Genomic DNA, 25,674 nt, shown 5'->3' with positions numbered 1-25,674 from the left:
AATATTTTCCAAATGTAAACATATGAGTTTTATTATTTTTATTGGTAATGATCATTAACACGAACTATGCAAAATCACTACTGCAAAATACTGTAGTAGAAACACTGGCAAAGTCAGGGACCCTGTATTATGTGCAATCCAAAGACATTATTGAGAGTATGGTACTAACATTGTTGAGGTGTGAGCATGCGAGGACAGACAGAGCAGTTCAGAGCTTACAGTCATTGAGAATGGATGCAATATGGCTGTGCTAGCGTGCATAATTAAGTCCACTATCAATAAATAAAAAGTGCAGCAAGGTACTGTAGATGTTCAATGAGTGAGCATATACCTGGGTCACAGTACACGGTTTAATCAAGAAGAGCTGGCTATATGGATTATTTAAAAAAAAAAAAAAAAAAAAAAAAGTACAGTATGGCCAAAGTGAAGTTACTGAAGGAAAAGCCTCTTGTCAATTATTGTTGCCACAAGATGCAATATGCTGCACCATCTGCAGCTCATTTCAAAGTTAAGACTGTGCCATTTGGCAATGCAATATTGTATAAGGTGTCGCAGTGCAATATTATACAAGGTTTGTCAGTGTGCTAGATTCAGTACTTTCCAATGTTAAAGGGTCTTTTCCTATCATCATTATTACCAAGTGAAACATTAGTAAGAGACATATTATCAGGTTTAAAAGAAGTTAAATGGACTTGCCATTAATACTTAAAATTAGGCTAATTCATGAAACTGGAAGCAGTGACAATTAACTGAAGTTCACATATAATTTTATATGTTAACTGCAGTCTATAACCGTTTGAGAAAGAAATTTCATGTATATTAAAAATAACTGCAAAATACAGGCAAAGTGTAGTGAATCTCTTACATTTAAACAAATGTGTTTATATTTTTCTTGTTCTGTAAGAGTATTATGTAACTTTGACTCTCACAATTTCAGTATGCTTATAATGATTGCTGTTATTTGTAAAATCTTACCGAGCTTAACTGTCACAAAAACTAGTATGAAATATATCTAAAAACACAGATGATGTGACTTACCGAACGAAAGTGCTGGTGGCAGGTCGATAGACACACAAACAAACACAAACACACACACGAAATTCAAGCTTTCGCAACAAACTGTTGCCTCATCAGGAAAGAGGGAAGGAGAGGGAAAGAGGGAAGGAGAGGGAAAGACGAAAGGATGTGGGTTTTAAGGGAGAGGGTAAGGAGTCATTCCAATCCCGGGAGCGCAAAGACTTACCTTAGGGGGAAAAAAGGACAGGTATACACTCGCGCGCACACACACACACACACACATACCCATCCGCACATACACAGACACAAGCAGACATTTGGAATATTATGGCATTTCCATTTAAACAATGTGTGTGCATTTAATGTCATCACCTAAACACAAGTTAGTAATATTTTCAACCAGACAATTCATAAGTATGAATTGGCAACAATAAATTATCATTCAATAAGTAATGACAACCTTCAGTGTTTTTAATCCATACTTGCACACTCCTTCAATAGGACAATGCACAGACGTGTGCCCCTACCCATGCCCCTTCTTTGTATGCACTACTTTGTAGCATGCTCTGCATGCCGACACTGGGCAGTGCTGGGACAGCTTGGGAAGAGAGGAGAGTGAAGCGCACATCACGGGGTATGCTTATCCAAACAGGCAGATACCTGAGGGCAGCTGATGTTATTGCATGTACAGCAGCTTGCTTACTCACCATCACTCATTGTAACAAGTCTAGTGATATGTGAATGCAACTGCATTCAACAGATCGTTTATTAACAAGTTAGGAGAGGTTGACTGACTTTACAACAGCTGTATTTCATGTATTAGTAAACTTTACAATTTTTAAGTAGCTTCCTTGAAATGTCCATTGCCTAATCAGAGTTAGGGATTAGAGATAGTAGTAATTAAAAATCTAGGATTAAAGTAGATGATAGCCTTACTGTAAACAGCTCAAATACCAGAGTTCTTGAATGAATTATTCTAAATGTGGCAAAGTCAGATGTTGACATAGCAGAGCCAATCCCTTTGGACTCCACCAAAAAGCTGAGTATCTCACACATTTTTAAAACTGTCTCAATAAAGAATGTGGAAAATATTATATTATCATTAAAAAATTAAAACTCTGCTGGGTGCCATAGGATACCCACTAATGTGATTAAAAAAATATCAAATAATAGCACCTCCAAAAACTAAAAATAATCAACCAACATTTTAAAAACATTGATGCTTTTCTGATGTATTTAAGTATGCTGAAGTCAGACCACTGTTCAAAAAGGGTCGAGGGAAGACATGCGAAACTATTGGCCTATTTCTACTCTTCCATCCCTCTAGTTGTACATTATACTCAACTGCTTGATAATGATCAATGATAATCTTGCCGCCATTTTTTGGTCACAGTTATTCTTCAACACCAATGCATTTTCTGTGAAGTACAGAACACTAGAATACACCCGACATCAATATACCTGAGAGTGTGGGTGTGTTATAACTTAATACTATACTCCAAATTGTTTTTCAGGCTGTTTGCTGCTCACTACTCTTACAAGTACGTGATCCTCTCCATCAAAATTTTCTGTCACCTGGCTAAGCTTGGCACTAGGTTTCATAATGCGTCCTCACCTGGCATTCAACACCTAGCTTTTCCTTCAGCATTTGGCCTATACCCCTCCTGTGACTGCTACCACGCATCAAAACTCTCTTCTATTTGACTTTTCTACTGACCTAGCCTTAAATTTATTCCTTTGAGTGAACACTCTACTAGCTCAAAAACTAACTGAGGTTGTTCTCTGATTGGCTTTTGACCCTTCAAGACATCTAACTCAAAATACTCATTTTCTAATTCTGCCTGAAGGACACAAATCTATCTTTCCTGTTCAATGATTGACAACATAATCTACAACTCCATCGGAGAGCCTCATCTGACACGTTACTAACTTCCTCACTACAATCACCCCAGGGAAACATCAACCCACTGCACCAATCCATCACGTTTCTCCCATCCTAACATAAGGCAACTTTCACATGTGCCACAGATGGCACTGAATACACTTAAAGTAATAATATGTAGAAAAACTTATCTTTGGGTTAGTGTACAGCTAACATCTAGCTGGCAGGCAAACATAAAAGAACAAGAATGAAAAACACCACTCAGATCTTTGCTGAATGTTAAGTTTTAGGTAGCAGAAAACTTGAAATGAATGAAAAGTACAGAGCATGATTTTTCTAACAACTTTAAGCAGACACTATCCAGGAATTGTGAACAGCACTGCTATGTATCCAAAACAACACAAAAAATTCTGCAACTGCTGGTGTTTGTCATAGCACCGAGTGCAGCCATCCACCACAACTGTCTACTGCCAACAATTGTAGGTATTTTGTAGTTTTCCTTTTATCATACTTTAAATTAAATCTATGCTAATTTTAGTACATTAGCAATTGAAAATCAGTTTTGCTTAGCATGTATGGCATGAATAAATGGCCAATGAGACTGCATCAGATGAAACTTAGGCTTAGCATGTCTTTTTAATTTAGTGATCCTTTGTACTGCGAGGACTTATTTAAAGTTACAGCACATGGCACTAAACAAAACACTTTGAAGCTCAGCCAATAAATAAAGCTTGAAAACTTTTGGAGTAAATAGTAAAACATCATGGTTGATATTCCAACCTGAAGTTTCCATTGTTCAATTAAACATCAGAAAAAGATCATTTCACAAATTTACTCTAAAGACTATTCTGTAATCAAAATAATCTTATGTCGGACATAAATTTGCAAATATTTTAAAGCAAAGTGACTACTAGTAATCTGTAAATAATACCACACGAAGCCTAGGTAATAATTTACATTTGGTTTCAATACAGCCAACTGGAAGCAAAGCACAATTTTAATTTAACCACTGAATTTTACTAGAGCCCTTATGATCAATGTAAAGTGCTTTGTCAACAGTATTTACTCGATTATAAAATTAACCATTGGACAGTAAGCTTCTGTTCACTTCAGACATAAATATACAACATTTTAAGAAACTGCAAGGGACAGCACTTAAGGCAGTATCATAGTCAAGGCACTTTCTGCCACTGCTCTCTCTTCTAATCTGTTACGCCCCAATGGCACTGACTAAACAATTAATTACAGTAATTGCAGACTTGTCAATCTGGTTGTCAATGAACAAAATAAGGTAAAGTGCTGTGATGTTAAAGGACCTTAAGTGGTGACAATAATTATTCCTGTTGACACACAATTTTTTCAGAAAGTAGAAATTCATGTCTCTGTTTCTTTTGGGCAATGAAAGAATTCATTGGCAACAAAGGAAAACTTCTAGCAAGGCCAGGATTCGAACCCGGGTCTCCTAAGTTTTCTATGCCACCTTGGCACAGTGGTTAGACAACTGCATTAACTATCCACGCATGCCTCCCTCATACAATCCAAATTCTCACTTCCCACACACTACAGAAGTAGCATCCTTTAACCCTTTTCTCCTTTTTGCTTTTCACATCACATGAAGTGCCACACGAGGTCAGGCAAAGAGAGCTCTGCATTGAATGATCTTATTAGCCTTCATGGTGTGTATATACCTATAGGAGTGGTGTTTTTCTTCCAGACAATTTATTGACAAAGCATCCACGTAGATCTTTTAGTTTTCTGTTCGATTTTTCACGATAGGTTGTATTATTTATGTTCTTATGACCACAATTTAACAAATTGTAAGTTTGCAGTTGTTGGATAAGCTACATAACAAACATTTAATATAAATGTTCTCATAACTTATAACGAACAGAAATTAAAAGATATCTTTGGTAAATAGTAGTTTTGACAAACTGATAAAGGAAATAATGAACTGCACACACACACACACACACACACACACACACACACACACACACACACACACACACACCATTGTAAGGTATTATTTATACTAAATTACCTTGTATGCATACTTCCTATGAAGCTTCCGTTGTTCTTTATACTGTTGCATAAGGTCTACCATGAATTGCAACGTAACCTTCCCATCTTCTAATTTGGGTCCATCATAATCATCTTCTATGGCTGTAGAGATATCAGATATCGCAAACTAAGCTTTACAAATGCAGCAACATGAATACAGGTTATATACAAAACTCATTAAATATCCTTCACAACAAACGTTAAAAAAGATTGTGACAACATACTCATGTTTTCCAGTTCAATTGTGTCAGCTATACTTTTCTTCCCATGATCAACTGCAATGGCCTTCTCAAATGCAATTTTCTTCACCATTTTGTTACACTGGGCATATTTGGCTTTTGCATCTTCATCATTTGGTCTAGCTTTTGTAACCTGGAAAAACAAAACATCTGTGAAATATCTTTCATCACATACACTTTTACACAATGATATTACATACTTACTTACAGCTTCAAAATCTTTCAAAGCCAGTTTGAATTTCCCAAGTGACATATATGCTGCTGCTCTCCGATAATATCCTTTAATGTACGTCTTGTCTAAGCTTATCGCCTTAGAAGCATCTGTCAATGCATAACCAAAGCATTCTGTTCTTAAGTATGCAAAACTCCTGTTGGCATAATAAACAGCAACATTTGGATTTGCTTCAATTGCTTGTGTATAAAAGTCAATTGCTTTATTATAATCTTGATCTGAAATAAAAAATGGAGATAGTAGTGAATACTTTACATGATCTACAATGACACAGATAATATATACTTTCCAAATGTTGAGTATAAAATTACCAATTGTTTTAATTCGTCTTTCGGTCAACAACTTCATTAATGTTATAACAATCTTATGTCTTCCTATATTTTCCAAATTTTTCAGCATAATAGAGATTTATGTAGCGAATACTATGCCTAATTTATTTTTCTTTAAAAATGTCTGTACCACTTGAGACAAAGCCTTTCATTTCTTTGCAAGAAGTAGTTACGCAACACCTACAGACAACACCAACGACAATGTGGCAGCCTATGAAACTGACAACTAAAATAAAGAAAATTTTACACAGCCCCATCATGGAGTTTAAAGCAGTCAGTAGATATACAGGATGTTTCAAAATGAACATACAGGTTTTAAGGTGCTGTAGCATTTACTACGTTCAACTTACAATTGTAAATACTATACCAAATGAAAGAGCAACTCAAACAGTTTTGTTTGTATAGCTGTGTGCTATGAGAAGAGTATGGAATGACAAAAAGTGACTGAAAAACGTGTTGAAAGAGTGCTAGTCTTTCATGCTTAGCCCCAAGAAATATCCCTGCGGAAAGTTTATGGGTCTTTCTTTTTCGGTGAATCAACTGTAAATGATGTTTCTTATCTTGATATGCTACAGCTATGGCCCATGAATCAATGGGAAAAAGCTGAACAACACATCTATTTGGGAACAAGGTGATGCGCCACCACACTGGCATACCACAGTACGCAACTGGTTAAATGACGATGTATCCGACTGGTGGATTTGGCACAAGGGGCCGGTTGACACAGCATTTTATGCATGAGTTCCACGTTCACACACGATCTGATGCAATCATGTGTATATGCCTCCAATACCAGCTGATCTATCTGGCTTTAGAAACAGTGTTATTGCAACAGTTACTCCTGACACATTGCTCAAGGTTTCTGAACAACTCGCCTATTGTCTGTGTGTGATCGGTGTTCACTCTGAATAATTTTAAGAAAAACTGTGTGTGTGTGTGTGTGTGTGTGTTTCTCTTTCATTTGGTTTATTATTTATAATTGTAAGGTGAATGTAATATGTGCTACAAAGCCTTAAAACACGTGTATTCATTTTGAAACACCCTGTATAGTCTGTAGGATGGGCGTGTGCATAATAGGTAGTTTAAAACCTAATAATGAACAGAATATTGCACTTTTGTAATTAGTATCCTTTTCTTGGCATACCAGTGAAGATTTGACATTGTGCAATGTGTTTTAGCCAAATATATTATTGGAAATCTGCTCAAGGTACACCTTGTGCCTAGCATTTTGTTTTCATACCTACTGCTGAAGTTACTGAATTTGCACTCAAAATAAACATAGCACATTCTTGAGTCGACATACTCATCTAGTTTATAACATAAAATTTGGTTGAAAGGACATCCGCAACTGACTATCATAGAATCACATAACAGAACGCTTCAGTTTCAAATAGTTTTACTGGTTCAATAACAACCAGTTTCACGTGATTATAAGCCCACCTTCGGGTGAACAAGACTGCAATAGGAAAATGGAGAAACTATAATACGAGATGACCAATCAAAGGACGAAAAAAAAAAGAAAAAAAAAAAGAAAAAAAAAAGAATATCAATGGACAATGAAGGAACTTACAACATGAGGCACATGGCCACTGCACAGCAGGCTGCAGGCAGGCGACAGCCGCTAGTGAAGCCAAAATAGGATACAGTGCAGCAGTAACATCACAGAAAATTTATCTACTTTAACATGCCTACTTTTTGTGATAGTTCAATATTTTGATCACCAGTGGAAAATGTGGGAGCTGTTTTACAAAAGTGAGTAGTGGGATTCACTGTGAGGATTTTAGTAAATAGCTTCACTGGTGTGAATGTAATGACAACACTGGGATAGTTGCCTAGGTCCCCTTGATTTGTTGGTTGAGAGTTAAGGGACTAAACAGCAAAGTTTTCAGTCCCTCAGTCAAGAGGTCATTCATTCCTTCCTCAGTCAATAGGTAATTCATCTGGAGTTAATTACACCTGTGAGAAATTTTAGATTATGGAAGCATATGAGAGGGATAAAAATGAAGCATTTAAAGCAGTATTGGTGACAGGGCTGAGAAATAATTTACAGAGAATACAGGGCAGGCTGGTACGGAGGTCTGTGTGGACGTGTTGTCTCTCAGGGCTTATCTGTGGTGAGAAATACCCCACCCACATCTGACCCCTACTACATACCCAATGGTGGGTCAAATAGTCTCAAAACAGTTACAGTGTAAAGAATGCCTGCTAGCCAGGAGATTCAGAACAGTGAAAGTGAGAAGGTCAAAAGTGTAATGGACTGAAACTTATAAAACTAGCTCAGAGAAGTAATCAGAACAGGTGAGAATCCGCTGGGGCTCTGCAATCAACAGGAGCTGTCCCTCACACAGCCATACCACTTCTGATCCAATATAACCAAAGCATTAAAAAAGGAAACAGAATCATTATTTTTCATAGTGGTACCCCTAAAATGGAGCAGCAGAGAAAGGGGCTAACCACATCTAAAAGCAATAATATCAGAGTAGAAGAGGAATGACTGAGGCAAATAGCAAAGAAGGTGGGGTCAAAGGTCACCAAGAGCCCCACTGCCAACTCAAAAGTAGCTTAAAATGTCATAAATGACAATAAAAACTAGTTTTTGTGGAGAAAACTGTAAATATATTCAACTGTCAATGAGCTATCTGCCAATATTGGAGGGAAAGGCTTCAGAAGACTACACTTAAAATGAACAGTCAGAAAGGGGGGCGGGGGTGGGTGGGTGGCGTGGGGGTGGGGTGGGGGGGAGCATTCTGCCAGAATGTGAGCTACTGTCTGCAACCACGACAGGGGATGGGCTCATTACACAAAATAAAACCATGAATTAATTTGGTGCAATTGATGCATAGGTGACATACAACAGTGGATTCCTTCCGGGGGAAACAGGAGAAGGAGTGCCATGCAGCAGGAGTCTCCTTGATACTGCAGTGTTATTAAAAGGAGCTGTAGCCCACCATACGTTGTCCCATCTCAGAGTGAGGAGAGATCTTATTTGCACCTGCTGCAGCTGGAATCATCAAAGCAGATGCTGGGTGAGTAGTTGATTCTTTAGTCAGTCGGCCAGTTAGGGAGATCCACAAGCTGGGACAGATAACTGAGCAGACAGTATGACTTATGTCAAGAGAGGAGTTCCTGAGCCACTACAAATAAAAACAAGGTCAAAGTAGGTCTGCTTAATAAAATGTAGGGCTCTTGTAAGGGCTAGCAGCTCTTCCGAAAAAATACTACACGTGTCTGGGAACAAATATTGTACTCAAACAGTGGGAGGTGTGCTATCCATGGTTTAGAGCTGTCAGTGTAACTGATGGTAGCATCCCCACACTCCTGAAGAACACAAGGGGAGCAGCTGCTGAAACGTGTGAGAGACAAACTTTAGTATAGATTGGGCTTAATTTATAGTATGAGTACTAACCAAGGGTGTGAGAGGGTAAGAGATCAGAGATGGAAAATATGGCTAGCACCTGATAAGGAGGTGAGTCTGAGGACCTGATAGAAGGGCACAAGACACATTCCAACTGGAAATCCACATGGAGGGCAAATATTAGGGCGTCTATGTTCTTTGCATGCAAAATAATGATGTAGGAAAGTTGGATGATAAGGATATTTTCAGAGCATGAATTGTTACTGTCAGAACTGATTTTTTTTTGATTGGAGGAAGGAAGTAGCAGCAGTGTGCGATTCAATGATAGGGAGATGTTTTCAGCTTGTTTATGGGTTTAAAAGGTAGCCAGGTAAAACGAGGACACCGATACTGTGCAAAGTGGGCCACAAGATTTTCAGCAAGAACTGAAGCATCAGTACAAATGCCAGGAGGCCCAAAAGACTACAGAGTTTGGTGCACACCTGGAATGAACAGGCGTAAACTCCCATCATTCTTGCTTCCTATGTTTAATTGGGTTGTGAGCCTCTAGCACAAAGCTACAGAATAGTGAGGAGGGTGGTCTGAAGTATGTTGATGGAGACAGAGCCAGGACCTTCGACAATACTAAATAGCTGTTGCATTGTTTTTGGTCCATGTGGCACTAGCTGGCAGCATAGGGGGCCTGTAGAAAGGGGAATAAACACTCCAGTGGCGCAGTTGGTCACAATGGAGATGTCTCCCACAACATCGTCAATGCAATCTGACAGATGGGGACGAAGTTTCAGCACAGATACACAACTGTCAAAGAGTCCATCGTGGTAATTGGTCCATCAGACAGTGACAAAGAAGTACTGGCATCACTAGAAGGTGGTTGCTGTCGCAAAGATTGTTGTGTAGCAACCACTGCAACGAAACCACAACATTATGAGGCAAGTAAAGGGGCCCTCGAACACTCAGTGTTTATTGTGCAATACTATTGTGCCAATATGCTGCAAGAAAGTGCGATGTCAATGACAGCACAATGTTATTGTGCAATATTTATGCCCCGAACAGGTCAGTCCATACTCTGCCTTCATAGCGAACATGTTGGCCCTCGACAATGTGGAACACATGTATTTCGATTGAGTAGCTTGCCTTGCAAAACATAAGCAGAAATTATGCAGAATGGATGAAACAGTTATCTGCTGTAACAACTGTTGCAAACAAAATAAAACCATTATTTAATAATTACAGATTGTAAGTTTACATGGTAACTGGTGTTACAACTGTTACTTTTCACAGGCTAGGAACTGCTTCTGGCTCTCAGCTCTTCACGCTGTATGCCCCCAGACCCTGATTCAATTAATAAGGAGACCAAATGTTACCCAAAGGCTCAATCTATACAAGGTGTTCTACCTTATTAGACTACATTTTCTTCCTCTTTGTGTTTCAAGATAGTATCACCACAATCCTTAAGCCAGGTAAAACCCAACATCCATCAAACAGCTATTGTCTGTGATTAACTTCACCTTTGTGTTCTGCAAACTGCTTGGAATGATATTAGCCCAACGATTATGCTGGATTTTTGAGCCATGGGGCCATTTTATTCCCTATTGCTGTGGTCTCCATGGGAGAGACATTCCATGATTGTCCATCTCATTGGCTTGGATACCTCTATCCCATGGGGTTTCTTGAAGTGCCAACACTTCACTGTAGTATTATTGATCTCCATAAGGCATACCACACCACTTGACACCATCACATTTTATTTAACCTCTACGAGTGGGACTTCCGAGGCTCCTCACTGTTTTTTATTTGTCAGTTTTTCTCTGACCAGTTGTTTCAGGTTAAGTTGGTATGTCACTCAGCTCTCCACAGATACAAGAGAATGGCATGTGATAGGGCTCTATGCTGAGTGTTACGCTACTCCTTACGACAATCAGTGTTAGTGAATCTGTTGGACCAATGGTTATACCCATGTTGTATGTCAATGACTTCTGCATTTGATATAGCTCCTGGTCTGTAGCCTTGGATGAATATACGCTCTGAGAGGTGCCATCTTGACTGCATCTGCTTGGATATTTTCCCATGGCTTCTAGTTCTCCCATGAAAAACCAAGTCACGCAATTCTGTCATCACATCACGGTCCATTCTGACCCTGAACCCTACTAGGGTACCCTGTGCTTGGACATTGTTCCACAGTCATGATTTTTGGACTTGCGTGGCTGCCCCATATTTGTCAACTGATGTCTAGCTGCATACGAAAGCTTAATGCTTTCTGCTTCCTTGCCCACATCTTTCAGAGTGCAGATAGCACTTCTCTCTTCAATATTTACTGGGCTCTGGTCTTGTTCTTATTTGTCTGTGGTTGTCAGGTTCATGGCTTGGTGGCACCTTCAGTTTTGAAATCATTGAACCCAGTCCATCAGTGTGGAGTAAGACTGGCTATTGGTACCTTCTGGACTAGTCCTGTAGACAGTCTCCTTGCAGAGGTGGGGCTCTTCCCTCTTTAGTTCCAACAGTACAATTCGTACTCACTTGTACCACCACCATCTGAAAATATCCTTATGATCCAACTTCCCTTCATAGTTTAGCATGCAAAGAACACTGACTTCCTGATATCTGCCCTTGATTTGGATTACCAGCTGGAATGTTCCTCGCAGCATTCTATCAGGTAATCCAACTAACCTCCGTTTTAGAGGTTTCCTCTCTCCCACCCTCTCACTCCCTTGGTTAGTACTCCGACTAGAATTAGGCCCATTCTATATCAAGGTACTAAAGTTCATCACCCACATGAAGTTTCGGCATCTATTCCTCCTCTGATATTCAGGGGTGTTAGGATGCTACAATCAGTTACACTGACAGCTCTAAAATCATGGACAGGACATCTCCACTGGTTGGTTGGGAACAACATTTTTTGCCACACACGTGTGGTATTTTTACAGCAGAGCTGCATACCATTAGCACAGCCCTACATTTTGTTAAACATCTTTATTCATATTTATTTGCCATTGACCATTAACATAACAGAATAGGCTTTATGACTTATACACAACACTGATATGTTTAGTTCTATACATAATTACATATGTTTTAATACGTGTTTCGTATATTTCATTACATGCTCAATCACAGATATTTATAATTGATTATATACACAATTACAAGCATTTACACTGAATTACCTACACGACTAAAACCATTCAGCCATAAATTTTAAGACATGTTCATATTTCTTCATCAAAAATTCTGTTACATTATAAAATGGATTTCACCCAGCCAGCTGTACAATTTTCTTTGAAATACACTCCTGGAAATGGAAAAAAGAACACATTGACACCGGTGTGTCAGACCCACCATACTTGCTCCGGACACTGCGAGAGGGCTGTACAAGCAATGATCACACGCACGGCACAGCGGACACACCAGGAACCGCGGTGTTGGCCGTCGAATGGCGCTAGCTGCGCAGCATTTGTGCACGGCCGCCGTCAGTGTCAGCCAGTTTGCCGTGGCATACGGAGCTCCATCGCAGTCTTTAACACTGGTAGCATGCCGCGACAGCGTGGACGTGAACCGTATGTGCAGTTGACGGACTTTGAGCGAGGGCGTATAGTGGGCATGCGGGAGGCCGGGTGGACGTACCGCCGAATTGCTCAACACGTGGGGCGGGAGGTCTCCACAGTACATCGATGTCGCCAGTGGTCGGCGGAAGGTGCACGTGCCCGTCGACCTGGGACCGGACCGCAGCGACGCACGGATGCACGCCAAGACCGTAGGATCCTACGCAGTGCCGTAGGGGACCGCACCGCCACTTCCCAGCAAATTAGGGACACTGTTGCTCCTGGGGTATCGGCGAGGACCATTCGCAACCGTCTCCATGAAGCTGGGCTACGGTCCCGCACACCGTTAGGCCGTCTTCCGCTCACGCCCCAACATCGTGCAGCCCGCCTCCAGTGGTGTCGCGACAGGCGTGAATGGAGGGACGAATGGAGACGTGTCGTCTTCAGCGATGAGAGTCGCTTCTGCCTTGGTGCCAATGATGGTCGTATGCGTGTTTGGCGCCGTGCAGGTGAGCGCCACAATCAGGACTGCATACGACCGAGGCACACAGGGCCAACACCCGGCATCATGGTGTGGGGAGCGATCTCCTACACTGGCCGTACACCACTGGTGATCGTCGAGGGGACACCGAATAGTGCACGGTACATCCAAACCGTCATCGAACCCATCGTTCTACCATTCCTAGACCGGCAAGGGAACTTGCTGTTCCAACAGGACAACGCACGTCCGCATGTATCCCGTGCCACCCAACGTGCTCTAGAAGGTGTAAGTCAACTACCCTGGCCAGCAAGATCTCCAGATCTGTCCCCCATTGAGCATGTTTGGGACTGGATGAAGCGTCGTCTCACGCGGTCTGCACGTCCAGCACGAACGCTGGTCCAACTGAGGCGCCTGGTGGAAATGGCATGGCAAGCCGTTCCACAGGACTACATCCAGCATCTCTACGATCGTCTCCATGGGAGAATAGCAGCCTGCATTGCTGCGAAAGGTGGATATACACTGTACTAGTGCCGACATTGTGCATGCTCTGTTGCCTGTGTCTATGTGCCTGTGGTTCTGTCAGTGTGATCATGTGATGTATCTGACCCCAGGAATGTGTCAATAAAGTTTCCCCTTCCTGGGACAATGAATTCACGGTGTTCTTATTTCAATTTCCAGGAGTGTAGTTTAGAAGGCATGGACCATGCTGAGGGTGGTAACTTGTTACAGATTATTACAGAGCCAACTGTGGGTGAGTGGGCTGTTTTTACTATTTTGTGTCTCAGAAAATCCTTTTAAATTTTTCCTCTGTTGTTGTGTTCGTGTATATCTCTTCTCACATGAAATTCTTTGATATTTGTTTTTATGCATAGTGGTGAGACACATATATACAGATTTACAATTTTGAGTATATTGAGTTTTCTAAACAGAGATCAGCTTTGATCTGTTGGCCCCGTCCTATACATTTCTCTTACGACTTTTTTGTATCTTCAATATATCAGCTATATGTGTGTGGAGTGGCCCCATACTGGCAGGCTGTAAGAAATATGAAACTGGAACAGTCCAAAATATGTCAATCTTTAATAGTTAAGAGTAACTAAATCTCTCAGTTTCCACATTAAGATATGTTACCCTTGATATTCTTATGCAACTGTGACTTATGTGTTCTCCACAACTCAACTTGGAGCCAACGTGGAATCCTAAAAGTTTAACTGTCCTAGTTTCTATACCATTAGATAGTCCTAACAGAAGATTCTGGGTCTCGTCATGATTACACAGCAGTTAGAGGAGAACCATTTTATTGCAGCATTTAGTGATTCCAATGACAGACCTACCTCTACCTTATTTTAACTTTTAAAGGCTTGGGGGCCCCCACGCTTACAACACAAATACTCACAAAAGGGTTGAACCACCTTGGGGCTCCACTCGCGATGCTGCAAAATATACAGTAGAAATATCTTGATAAAAGAGCTGGAAAGAAAGATCTAGAAACACAGAAGGAGCTACTCAGGATGACTGCAAGAGAGGCATGTTTGAGAACTAGGAGCTGATAGGAAGGGCAGGAGGAGCATCATGTGGTTTGACAGTTTCGTTGTAAGGAGCAGGAACTATTTCCAGCTGCAACAGCCGAGCGGAGAGAAGTCTCATGCAGAATTAGAAGAAGGAAACGTAATAGTAGGGACAGTGCTAATGTCAGGAAGAAGCAGGAAGGAGAAAGCTGTATTGGTACACATTTACAAGAGAAGTTAGGATCACAGAATCAAGTCAGCAGCTTTTTCAAGTGAAGTGCAGAGCTGAATCAGGTAAAAGGGGACTTACAGCCTTTACATGAAGATTTAACTACAGATGATATGGTGGTAATAGTAGGTGTGGCAACAAACAGCTTTAAATGGGACAGAGGGAGTCAGGGCCTGCACCTTAATTGAGCAGGGAAAGTAAGCCTGGTGCAGATAATTAGTTAAAGTATAGACAGTGGCAATGGACCACACATGGTCAAATCCATGATGTTATGAATAGCATAACGAGGCTTTTTTTAGGCTAAATGATAAGAGGATGCCTTGCCTAATAGTGTCTTGACAAGTTTAGGGATATACAGAAGATATTCTGTCACACCAAAAACTGATGCTGACTTAACGGTGACCATCTGTCCTCTCTTCATTAAAAATTTGTGCATATTCACATCAGTATACACCACTGTCATTAAACTGACAGATCCTTTAAAATTGTAAAATGATTAATGAATGAATAATTTACTAACATCCACCAATGATATCTTTTCCTTACAAACATAGCCTTGGGCTGTAATTAATACTCTGAATCACAACAGCACTATAATACACATCAAATCTGAAGGTACCACTTTGCAGAGAGGATGAGAGCGGCGGGGAAGTGTGGGGCAGATGAGGTTTGCTCACACAAGACAACAGATGCGGTAGGCAACTTCCATGTTGCTAAGCACAATAAGCTGTTGCTTCAGGCAACAATGGATGAAACTGCATCACCAATTAAGTATGGCCATGTCACAGTGTGGGTGAGAGCATTTATTGCTATCTGGTGCTGTTCTTGGCAAGATGTCAGGAGGAAGACAAACTCTGTGTGATGGAAGTTAGTAGAAGCGGACATGCAGAATGTTTCAAAGTTGGGACTCAAACAGTATGACGTGCACTATAATAAACTATCATCAAAGTTTACGGAAAAATTTCTGAATGAGGTTTAACTTCAGCATTTCTTAGGCAGATCTATAGAAACAGTGGTCCTATTACTGTAGTGTAGTCAGCAAATCTGGTTTTCATTATTACTAATGTCTGTGTGTTACATACAGTAAAAATATATACATGTTTTATTGGGTTACGAAGTACTTCTAATTTAACTGTGTTTCTTTTAAACAAAAGTGGACCTCTCTCACCTCAAATTCATGCTAAAAGTTGATATTTTATTGTTCTATTAACTACTATTCCCAGAAATAACTTTTACTTCAGAGCTTAGTAAACATAATTGCAATTCCTCAGTGACAAGGGGTAGAGGGGGAGATTGTTAGCTAATCCAACAGTCATTAATTGTTAGCTACAACAATATTTGAAGCACTAATTATTTCTCAGGCAAGTTTAAATATTTATTGGTTATTAAACTATTTTTCACAGTGTTGTTCATAACAAAAAATATATATAGTGATGGAGAGGAAAACTTGGCATGATTCAGAATATTATTAATGCTATTTAAAGTCATCTTCAAATAGAATTATAGATGGGACATGTGAAAATACAACCTTAAACTTTTTTTTTGAAGTTGCTTGTATCTTGTATACCCATGTAAATCTTAATTCGTAACTTACTCTACAAACGGCAAATGTGCACTGTTGCCGTGGTAGAAAGAACATGGTGAAACCAACAATGAAGACTTAGAAGACTGAATGCTAGCTTGGGAAAGAATTGGTGGTGGTGGGATGGATAGACAAATCAGCTGTGTCTTTTCCAAAGAACACTCATGGCATTCACCTCAATTCCAAAAAACTGCAGAAAATCATACTTGGAGGGCTGGATGAGACTTAACACATCTTTTGAATGGGATGGCTAGTGCCTAAACTCCTGGCCATCTCTGAGTGTTCTTATGTTCCTGTTTTATTTTTCATAGATTTTGGCAAAATTTAGCATTAAAGAAGGGTGAAAACAAAAAGTGGCAAGTGAAGCACAGCAAACTTTGTGCCAATTTCAAAGTTTGTCAACAAAAGAAAGGAACTTAAAAAAGAACGGCGGAACAGACAAAACAGAAAGCAAACAGATATAGGGGCCACCAACTAAAGGCTACAATAGTGAATGTACTGAGGCAATGTGCTTACCCGAAATTTCACAAATAAATAAAAATAAATAAAATAATAGTTTGTACAGAAATCCTAGCAGAAGGTAAGCAGTAGTCAAAAAATTATTTTCTGCTGAAAAATCTAACATTTGTATACTATTGATAATAGATTTGCAACTATATAATTTGTAGCAACGAGGGCTGACAAATAGCATACCAAAGCAAATGTGTAGAAGAAAATATTTAAGGAAAAATTAAATCTTCAGCCATTGGGAATAAGTCCACTGAGCAATAAAGGATTACACTGGCAATTTTAATGGAAGACATATTTCCAGGTGTCAGGAGCACTACATAACACATGGGGGGGGGGGGGGGGGGGGACAAAAAACAACTGTGTATCAGGAGAGAAAACTATATAATAAATTGCCAAAGGAAATGAGGAAGGTTATGAGAATACATCTGTCAAAAAAGGCATCAGGAATATTCATAAGTAATGAATGCTACACAATTATAGATTACTTAGGGTAGTGGGTAGTAATGGATGGGGATAACTGCAGACCTCGTCGCATTTCAATACATGTTCATGAGTTACTGCGTACACAAGAAAATCTTGTCAAGAGGTGAAAGGCACAATAGTAATGTATGACCACTCAGTTTTCAGGTACACTGAGAGGAATGGCTGATGAATGGGGCATGGGGCACAGTAGCAGCTTCACAGTCCAGGAGTCATTCGTGAGTGTCTTGAGTGCTTGTGGCAGTTAAGAACCAAACTGTTTTGTATTACAAGTCTCATGAAACTAATTGTGAGTTAATCAAGAACATTACAAAACAGGGATTACCAAATGAGCCAGTGCAGCTGTTAAGACATTGAGCTCAAATTCAGGATGATGAGTTGCTTCACCCGACCATCCTGATTTGGGTTTCCCTAGATCACCAAGGAAAATGCTGGGATAATTCTTAATCAAGGTCACGGCCAATCATTTGTCCTATCCTCATAAAGCATGTGCTGTGTATTTTATATTTTGATCTATTGATTTGTACTGTATTACATTGACAAATACTGTATCATTGCGAGATGATCCTAGGCTGAATAAGATAAATAAAACAATCAGAACACTGACTTCTTGGTTAACCCTCTTTCGCAAATATGATGAGATCTCCTACAACGGCAAATGTACTTATTTCTTCCTTCACATTGACATAACACTCAAAATGAAATTATATATATGTAAAACAAAGATGATGTGACTTACCAAATGAAAGTGCTGGCAGGTCAACAGACACACAAACATACACACAATTGTGTGTATGTTTGTGTGTCTGTCGACCTGCCAGCACTTTCATTTGGTAAGTCACATCATCTTTGTTTTTAGATATATATTAGTCTAAGTGCCATGAGTAACAGTTTAGGAATGAGACACTTGGTCATTCAGTTTATCACTTTAGAAATTTGACAAACGCCTTGGTAGCAGTGACAGGACATTGCTGATTAAATGCACAAGTGACATTGTAGATGTCAAGATTAAGTTAAAACTGCTCACTGGTCATGTAATTGTGTAATACTACTCACAGTAGGTGCTTGGGCACGATAAAGACACAAAATCCAATGACTTTGTGATGAACTGGACCAAGGAAAGTATAATGTGCATGGGCCAACTTTGTCACAGTTGCTGTTAAGACATTATTCCACCAAACTCCTGAATTTACAGCAGTTGCTTATTACTACACTGACAAATATAAACAATCAGAATACAATCATGAATATTTACATTATAACACACATATTAAAACTTTCCAGAACGTGCAGAGATGGCAACTCTTCACCAGATTAACATGCCAATGGTGCTGTGAATGGTACTGGAGGCAGAGTAAAAAAGGTATGGAACAATGTCAAACCTTGAAAACTACTGTTGCGTACATGTAAAGCTTTCCAGGTCTGCTGGCAATGAGATAAGCAAAAATGGTCTATATGTTACGACATTTGAGTTAAAAGTTAAATGAATATGTCAATGATTGTGGAGAGGGTCAAAAGTTCACGGCACTTCAAAAATATAAAGCTATAGTAATTTTTGTTTAAGAGGAATAGATAAACTAGTGGATGGTGTTACATCACATTCAAGACTTGACACTCCATTGCAATTCCTGATAGGCTAATTTCAGGACATCTTCCAACAGGAAAAAAGGTAGTCTAGTCATACAAGTAGGATATTGTACAAATTGTAAGGAATATTAACAAGAAATGATCCACACTGTCCCAATTGTTTGGACACAACATATGAGGGCATCAATTCTGTAAGAAACCACCTTACAAGATCTTATATGGACACAATTGGAAAACAATGGATAGCCTTTGATAAAGTCAATGATGAATCTACTGATAACAGGGTAAACATAAGGTAGAAGCTACTTTATGTTTTCAAACTTGACAAATAACCAAAGCCAGTTTGCTTTTAATGCTGCTAAAAATTCAGGGTAGTCAAAAAATACTCAGATTGAACCTGTTCCTCTGGAGTGAAGTAAGTTTCATTGTATTCACATTTTCTCGTCACAAACTGGAAACAGTAACAATACACTGTCTTATCCATATCATGACCTTACTGATAACTTACTGCAGGATTTAAAAATATTGGTTTCCTGTCCACCAATATGTGACTATACATTTCATACTGCAATAAAATTTGTAGTTCAAAAGTTAATTTACAATGTTTTCATGAAATAACGCCTTGGCTCCACCATTAACCCTAAAAGGACTGTTAGCCCCAATAAACAATAACTGATTATTTGGCATAACTGATAATACAGGTTCTGTGCTAATAGTTAATATCAATACATGAAAGTACATGAAGTGTACACTATTTTAATGTGTGGCTAGGTAATAAAGTTGTAAGTTTTCTAGCCTAATTCTAGCGGTTCTGTCTGGGTATTAAAAATAACTGCTGAAATAAATCTTAGTGCTTCAATACTCCACTGTTACAACGCTAACTTACATACGTTCGTACAGCCGACTATCCTAATGCTTCTGCCTCATTGTAAGGTTTGAAACATAGTCGAATATATAATAAACGAAACTCTACGACTTGTAAGGGACCAACTATTTTTTATGGGACGGGATTAATTTTTTATTCTCTGTGTTTAACTGAAAACAAGTATTCATAGATGGCACAGCATTAACAAATACTATGACACGAGGATTAGAGCCTAATGTACTTCCCAGCCTCTCGGCTACGACTGCGATAATGTAATTTACAGAGTACAGGAACACATCGTTTGGACCAGGAAATATATTTAAGGAGGTTATTAATACGCGCACCGCAATGTAATGTGGACTTCTTAAGTGAACTAGTGACCGTCGAAAATTTAAATTGGTTAAACTCTTACAAGTGCAAAGCCGGCCCCAGCAACTAGCAACGAAAATCAATTCAGAACTGTCAATATCATAATTATACAGAAGTAAATAACTGTTATACTTATGAAACTGGAAGACTCGTACTTCTAAAGCACAAATTGGCTTCCTCTTTCAATTTCTCAGCCCTCTCTGCATCAGCAGAAGAGACGGTGGCGCTTGTTGATGTCTCGTTTCCACTCATCTTTAAACCGTTTTTCACGTTTTAAAAGAAGCTTGTAAACTACCAAAATGCTTCCGGAAGGGATATTTAAAGGATACACTTCTTCCTAATTCCGACATAACCTATAACAGCACCCATACACAAATTTCCCTGCTCAATCACTGCCATCACCGGCTTCGTAACACATGAGACCAAAGACACCTCTACGAGTGCTAATTACTTATCTTTATGCGAGTAGAAAGATCTTTGCAAATCACGAGTCGCAGAATTAGTACTTATTGGTGGAAACTGAATTAAGCGAGGATTTTTCTCCTAGCGATTGTGGGCAATAGTAAAAGATGGAGGTGAAGCAGAAACTAGTGGAAGTATGAACTATATTATCTACGACCGGAATGTCACTATTAAACAAAATAAGCGTAGTAGAGGAGAGTGAGTCTAGTAGGACATGGGGCAAGAGTGGGCACAAAATAATTTTAATAAAATAACATTTGAGATTTTTGTACGTTCATGTTGGTAGTTTCTTAGAATGTAATAAACAATAACCCAAAATTTGGCAACCATCCAGTTATTGTTGCAAGCAAGAGAAGTTAAAATACGATTTTTGTCCTTTCACCTTCGATTTTTGTGAAAGTTCAAATTATTTTAAAAGGTTAGCACTGAGAAATATTTAAAGTTGTTGTTTACGAATCTGTAATCAGTGCCGTATCTTTTTCCTGTGTAACGTTTCATCTAAATAAAATACATTTGCTACAATTTGGTTTCACATCCGAAATAGCCCCTTGAGACAAGTGTAGACAATTGAAGAGGGGTAAGTGCACGGACAGTGTCCACTGTTATCCCACTATTGATGTGAAACGGAGACCAACTTACAGTTTCATAATTTTACTTTTATAAATTTATAGCTTGCAGAATCACAGTTTACAAGTATGTACAATTACCTCCCCCGCCCCGCCCCACCCCTGTATGAACCATGGACCTCACTGTCGGTGGGGTGGCTTGTGTGCCTCAGCGATACAGGTAGCTGTACGGTAGGTACCACCACAATGGAGGGGTATTTGTTGAGAGGCCAACGAACGTGTGGTTCTTGAAGTGGGGCAGTAGGCGTTTCAGTACTTGCAGGGGCAATAGTCCGGATGATTGACTGATAAGGCATTGTTAACATCAAACAAAACCGCATTCCTGTCCTGATATTGCGAATAGCTTAAAGCAAGGGGAAACTACACCCATAATTTTTCCTAGGGGCATGCAGCTCTAATGTATGGTTAAATGATGATGGCGTCCTCTTGGGTAAAATATTTCACTGATAAAATAGTTGGGTTGGGTTGTTTTGGGGGAGGAGACCAAACAGCGAGGTCATAGGTCTCATCGGATTGGGGAAGGGCAGGGAAGGAAGTCGGCCGTGTCCTTTCAAAAGAACCATCCCGGCATTTGCCTGGAGCGATTTAGGGAAATCCCGGAAAACCTAAATCAGGATGGCCAGACGCGGGAGATAAAATAGTCCCCCATTCGGATCTCCAAGTGGGGACTACTCAGGAGAATGTCATCATCAGGAGAAACAAAGATGGAATGTTAGATTCCTTTATCGAGAAGGTAGGATAGCTAATTTAAAAAGGGAAACAGATAGGATGAAGTTAGATGTGGTGGGAATTAGTGAAGTTCAGTGGCAAGAGGAACAGGAATCTGGTCAGGTGAACACAGGGTTATAAATACAAAATCAATAAGCAAATAGGATGTGGGTAAGCTACTATCACCAGCATAGTGAACACATTATCATAGTCAAGACCGACATAAAGTCCATACATACCACAGTAGTAAAAGTTTACCTGCCAGTAGCTCTGCACATGATGAAGAGACTGAAGAAATGTACAATGAGATAAAATAAATTGTTCAGCTAGTTAAAGAAGACGAAAATTTAATTGGAAATCGATAATAGGAAAAGGAAGAGAAGGAAAAATAGTAGGTGAATATGATCCGGTGGAAGCACAATTTAATCATCCCTGACACTTAGTTTAAGAATTGTAAAAGAATATTGTATATGTGGAAGAGACATGGAGGCACCAGAAGGTTTCAGATTGCTTATTTAATGGTTCGACAGATATTTAGGAACCAGATTTTAAATTGTAAGACATTTCCATGGGCAAATGTGGACTCTGACCACAATTTGTTGGTTATGAACTGTAGATTAAAATTGAAGGAAATGGAAAAAAGGTAGGAAATTAAGTAGCGGGTCATGGCTAAGTTGAAAGAACCAGAGGTCGTTGAGACTTTCAGAGGGAGCATTAGGCACCAGTTGACTAGAACAGGAGAAAGGAATACAGTAGAAGATGAATGGTTGGCTTCAAGAGATGAAGTACTGAAGGCAGCAGAGGAGCAAATAGGTAAAAAGGCAAGGCCTAGTAGAAATCCTTGGGTAACTCTAGAGATATTAAATTTCACTGATGAAAGGCGAAAATTTAAAAATGCAGCAAATCGTGCATACGAAAGGGAATGTAAACTTTTAAAAATGAGTTTGACAGGAAGTGCAAAATTGCTAAGCAGGAATGGCTAGAGGACAAGTGTAAGGATTTAGAAGAATATTTATCTAGGGGAAAGACAGATATAACCTAAGGGAAAATTAAACATGGGTTTGGGGAAAAGAGAAGCAGCTGCATAAACCCCAAGAGCTCAGATGGTAAACCAGTCCTAAGAAAAGAAGGGAAAGCTGAAAGGTGGAAGGAGTATATAGAGTGTCTAAAGAAGGGAGATGAACTTGAAAGCAATATTGTAGAAAGGGTAATGGACGCAGATGATGACGAGGTGGGAGATATGGTACTGTGAGAAGAATTTGACAAAGTTCTGAAAGATCTATGACTACAATATTAATGAGACACTGTCGGAATCGGCCAACTCCTACAAATACCTGCATGTAACGCTTTTTGGGGATATGAAATGTAATAATCACATAGCTTCAGTTGTGAGTAAAGGAAGTGGCAGACTTCAGTTCATCAGTAGAATACTGGGGAAGTACAATCAGTTTACTAAGGAGATTGGATACAAATCACTCATGCAACCCATCCTGGAATATTGCTCAAGTGTGTGGGACCTGTACCAGATAGAACTAACATGGGATATTGAATGCATACAGAGAAGGGCAGCACGAATGGCCACAGATTTTTCACAGGTTTGTTTAACCCAGGGGAGAGTGTCATAGAGATACTGAAGGAACTGAATTGACAGACTCTTGAAGAGAGGTGTAAACTATTCTGAGAAAGTCTTTTAACAAAGTTTCAAGAACTGGCTATAAATGATTGCTCTAGGGATACACTACAAACCGCTAAGTATTGCTCACATAGGGATCGTGAGGATGAGGCTAAAATAATTACTGCAAACACAGTGGCAATCATACAAACAATCATTTTTCCCATGCTACATACGCGAATGGAACAGGAAGAAACCTTAATAACTCTAAAATGGGACATACCCTCTGCCATGCACCTTACGGTGGTTTGCAGAGTATAGATGTCTATGTAGATGTAGATCTAAGCAGAAACAAGGCCACAGGAGTAGACGATATTCCGACAGAACTATGGATAGCCTTGGGAGAGCCAGCCATGATAAAACTGGTGCGCAAGATGTATGAGACAGGCGAAATAATCTCTGACTTCACGAAAAATGTAGTGATTCCAATTCCAAAGAAAGCACTTGCTGGCAGGTGTGACAATTACCGAACTATCAGTTTCATAAGTGATGGTTGCAAAACACTTCAGAGGCACATATGCAGGATGGGCCTGACATATTGCAAGAATATATATATATATATATATATATATATATATATATATATATATATATATATATATATATAAGTTGAGAATATAAATAAAGAATTACTTAAGGTATTAATTAGTATAAGTGGTTGTATCGATTGTGGCGTGCAACCGCTGAAACATTAGAATAATTACGCATTTCAATTGTCTTGCCGAGAAGACGGCACCTTTTTTGTTCTTGTAGCGGTCCAGATCAGACACATATCTGCCATTGCTGCAGATAATTATTTGCCACACCGCCATTATTGCTGTTTCTGTTTTATTGAGATGCAGTCTCACTAGGCGTACTCATAGTTATACACAGCAACAGAATTAACATAACTGTTAATGTAATTTAATTTAGTGTAATGTTTTGTGAATACAATGATATTATTTAATCTTGTGTTTCATTATTGTTGCAAGCTATTGTTGTAATTAAACAGCGTCTTGAGCCGGCCGCGGTGGTTTCGCGGTTCTAGGCGCGCAGTCCGGAACCGCGCGATGCTACGGTCGCAGGTTCGAATCCTGCCTCGGGCATGGATGTGTGTGATGTCCTTAGGTTAGTTAGGTTTAAGTAGTTCTAAGTTCTAGGGGACTGATGACCACAGCTGTTAAGTCCCATAGTGCTCAGAGCCATTTGAACCATTTGAAAGAGCGTCTTGGCGTGGCTAAAGATTCCGTGTTACAAATCTTATGAATGGTCCAGTATGAATCACTGCTTTGTAATTGTTCAATCTATGAAGTCCAATAAAGAAATATTTTCAGAAGTGTCACTCACAGTCACACTTACACTGTATAGACTTTACGCAAAAAACCATTGGCAAGCGCCCAAAGTCTGTATTAAGCACCATTAGAAATTTATTCTCTGATCTCACACTATTATCATTATCTATTATTATTTGTCAGTCGTCTGATATTCTCGAACCAGACAGGAAAAGCCAATAAATTAAAATACTAACATGAATTCTCTACAGAAAAATGGGAAAGATGATAGAAGCTGACCTTGGGGAAGATCAGTTTGGATTCCAGAGAAATGTAGGAACACACAAGGCAATACTGACCCTACGATTTATCTTAGAAGATAGGTTAAGAAAAGGCAAACGTACATTTGTAGTATTTGTAGACTTAGAGAAAGTTTTTGAGTATGTTGACTGGACTGCTTCCTTCGAAATTCTGAAGGTAGTAGGAGTAAAACAAAGGGAGCAAAAAGCTATTTACAACTTGTGCAGAAACCACAATGCAGCTAAAAGAATTGAGAAGTATGAAAGGGAGGCAATGGTTGAAAAAGAAATGAGGCAGGTTTGTAGCCTATCCCAAGTGTTATTCAATATGTATATTGAAAAGGCAGTAAAGTAAATCAAAGAAAAACCTGGAATACGAATTAAAGTTCAAG

At 39.4% G+C, this 25,674-nt stretch overlaps 1 protein-coding gene across 1 annotated transcript in view; it reads right to left on the bottom strand.

The window, feature by feature from the left end:
• Positions 1–20,692, bottom strand: part of LOC126259909 (serine/threonine-protein phosphatase 5) — a 104,510-nt gene extending 83,818 nt beyond the window's left edge. The window contains exons 1-4 of the mRNA XM_049956999.1: positions 20,421–20,692; positions 5,408–5,649; positions 5,185–5,332; positions 4,941–5,062 (exon numbers count right to left, since the gene is read on the bottom strand). Of these exons, the coding sequence (XP_049812956.1) occupies positions 4,941–5,062; positions 5,185–5,332; positions 5,408–5,649; positions 20,421–20,517 (609 nt within the window). The 5' untranslated portion in view covers positions 20,518–20,692. The remainder of the gene's footprint in view (positions 1–4,940; positions 5,063–5,184; positions 5,333–5,407; positions 5,650–20,420) is intronic.
• Between the last annotated feature and the right edge of the window lie 4,982 nt (positions 20,693–25,674).

This window comes from Schistocerca nitens, chromosome 5 (assembly GCF_023898315.1).
Source record: "Schistocerca nitens isolate TAMUIC-IGC-003100 chromosome 5, iqSchNite1.1, whole genome shotgun sequence".
Taxonomy (NCBI): domain Eukaryota; kingdom Metazoa; phylum Arthropoda; class Insecta; order Orthoptera; family Acrididae; genus Schistocerca; species Schistocerca nitens.
The sequence above is the reverse complement of the archived record's forward strand: the minus strand, read 5'-3'. Positions and strand labels throughout refer to the sequence as shown.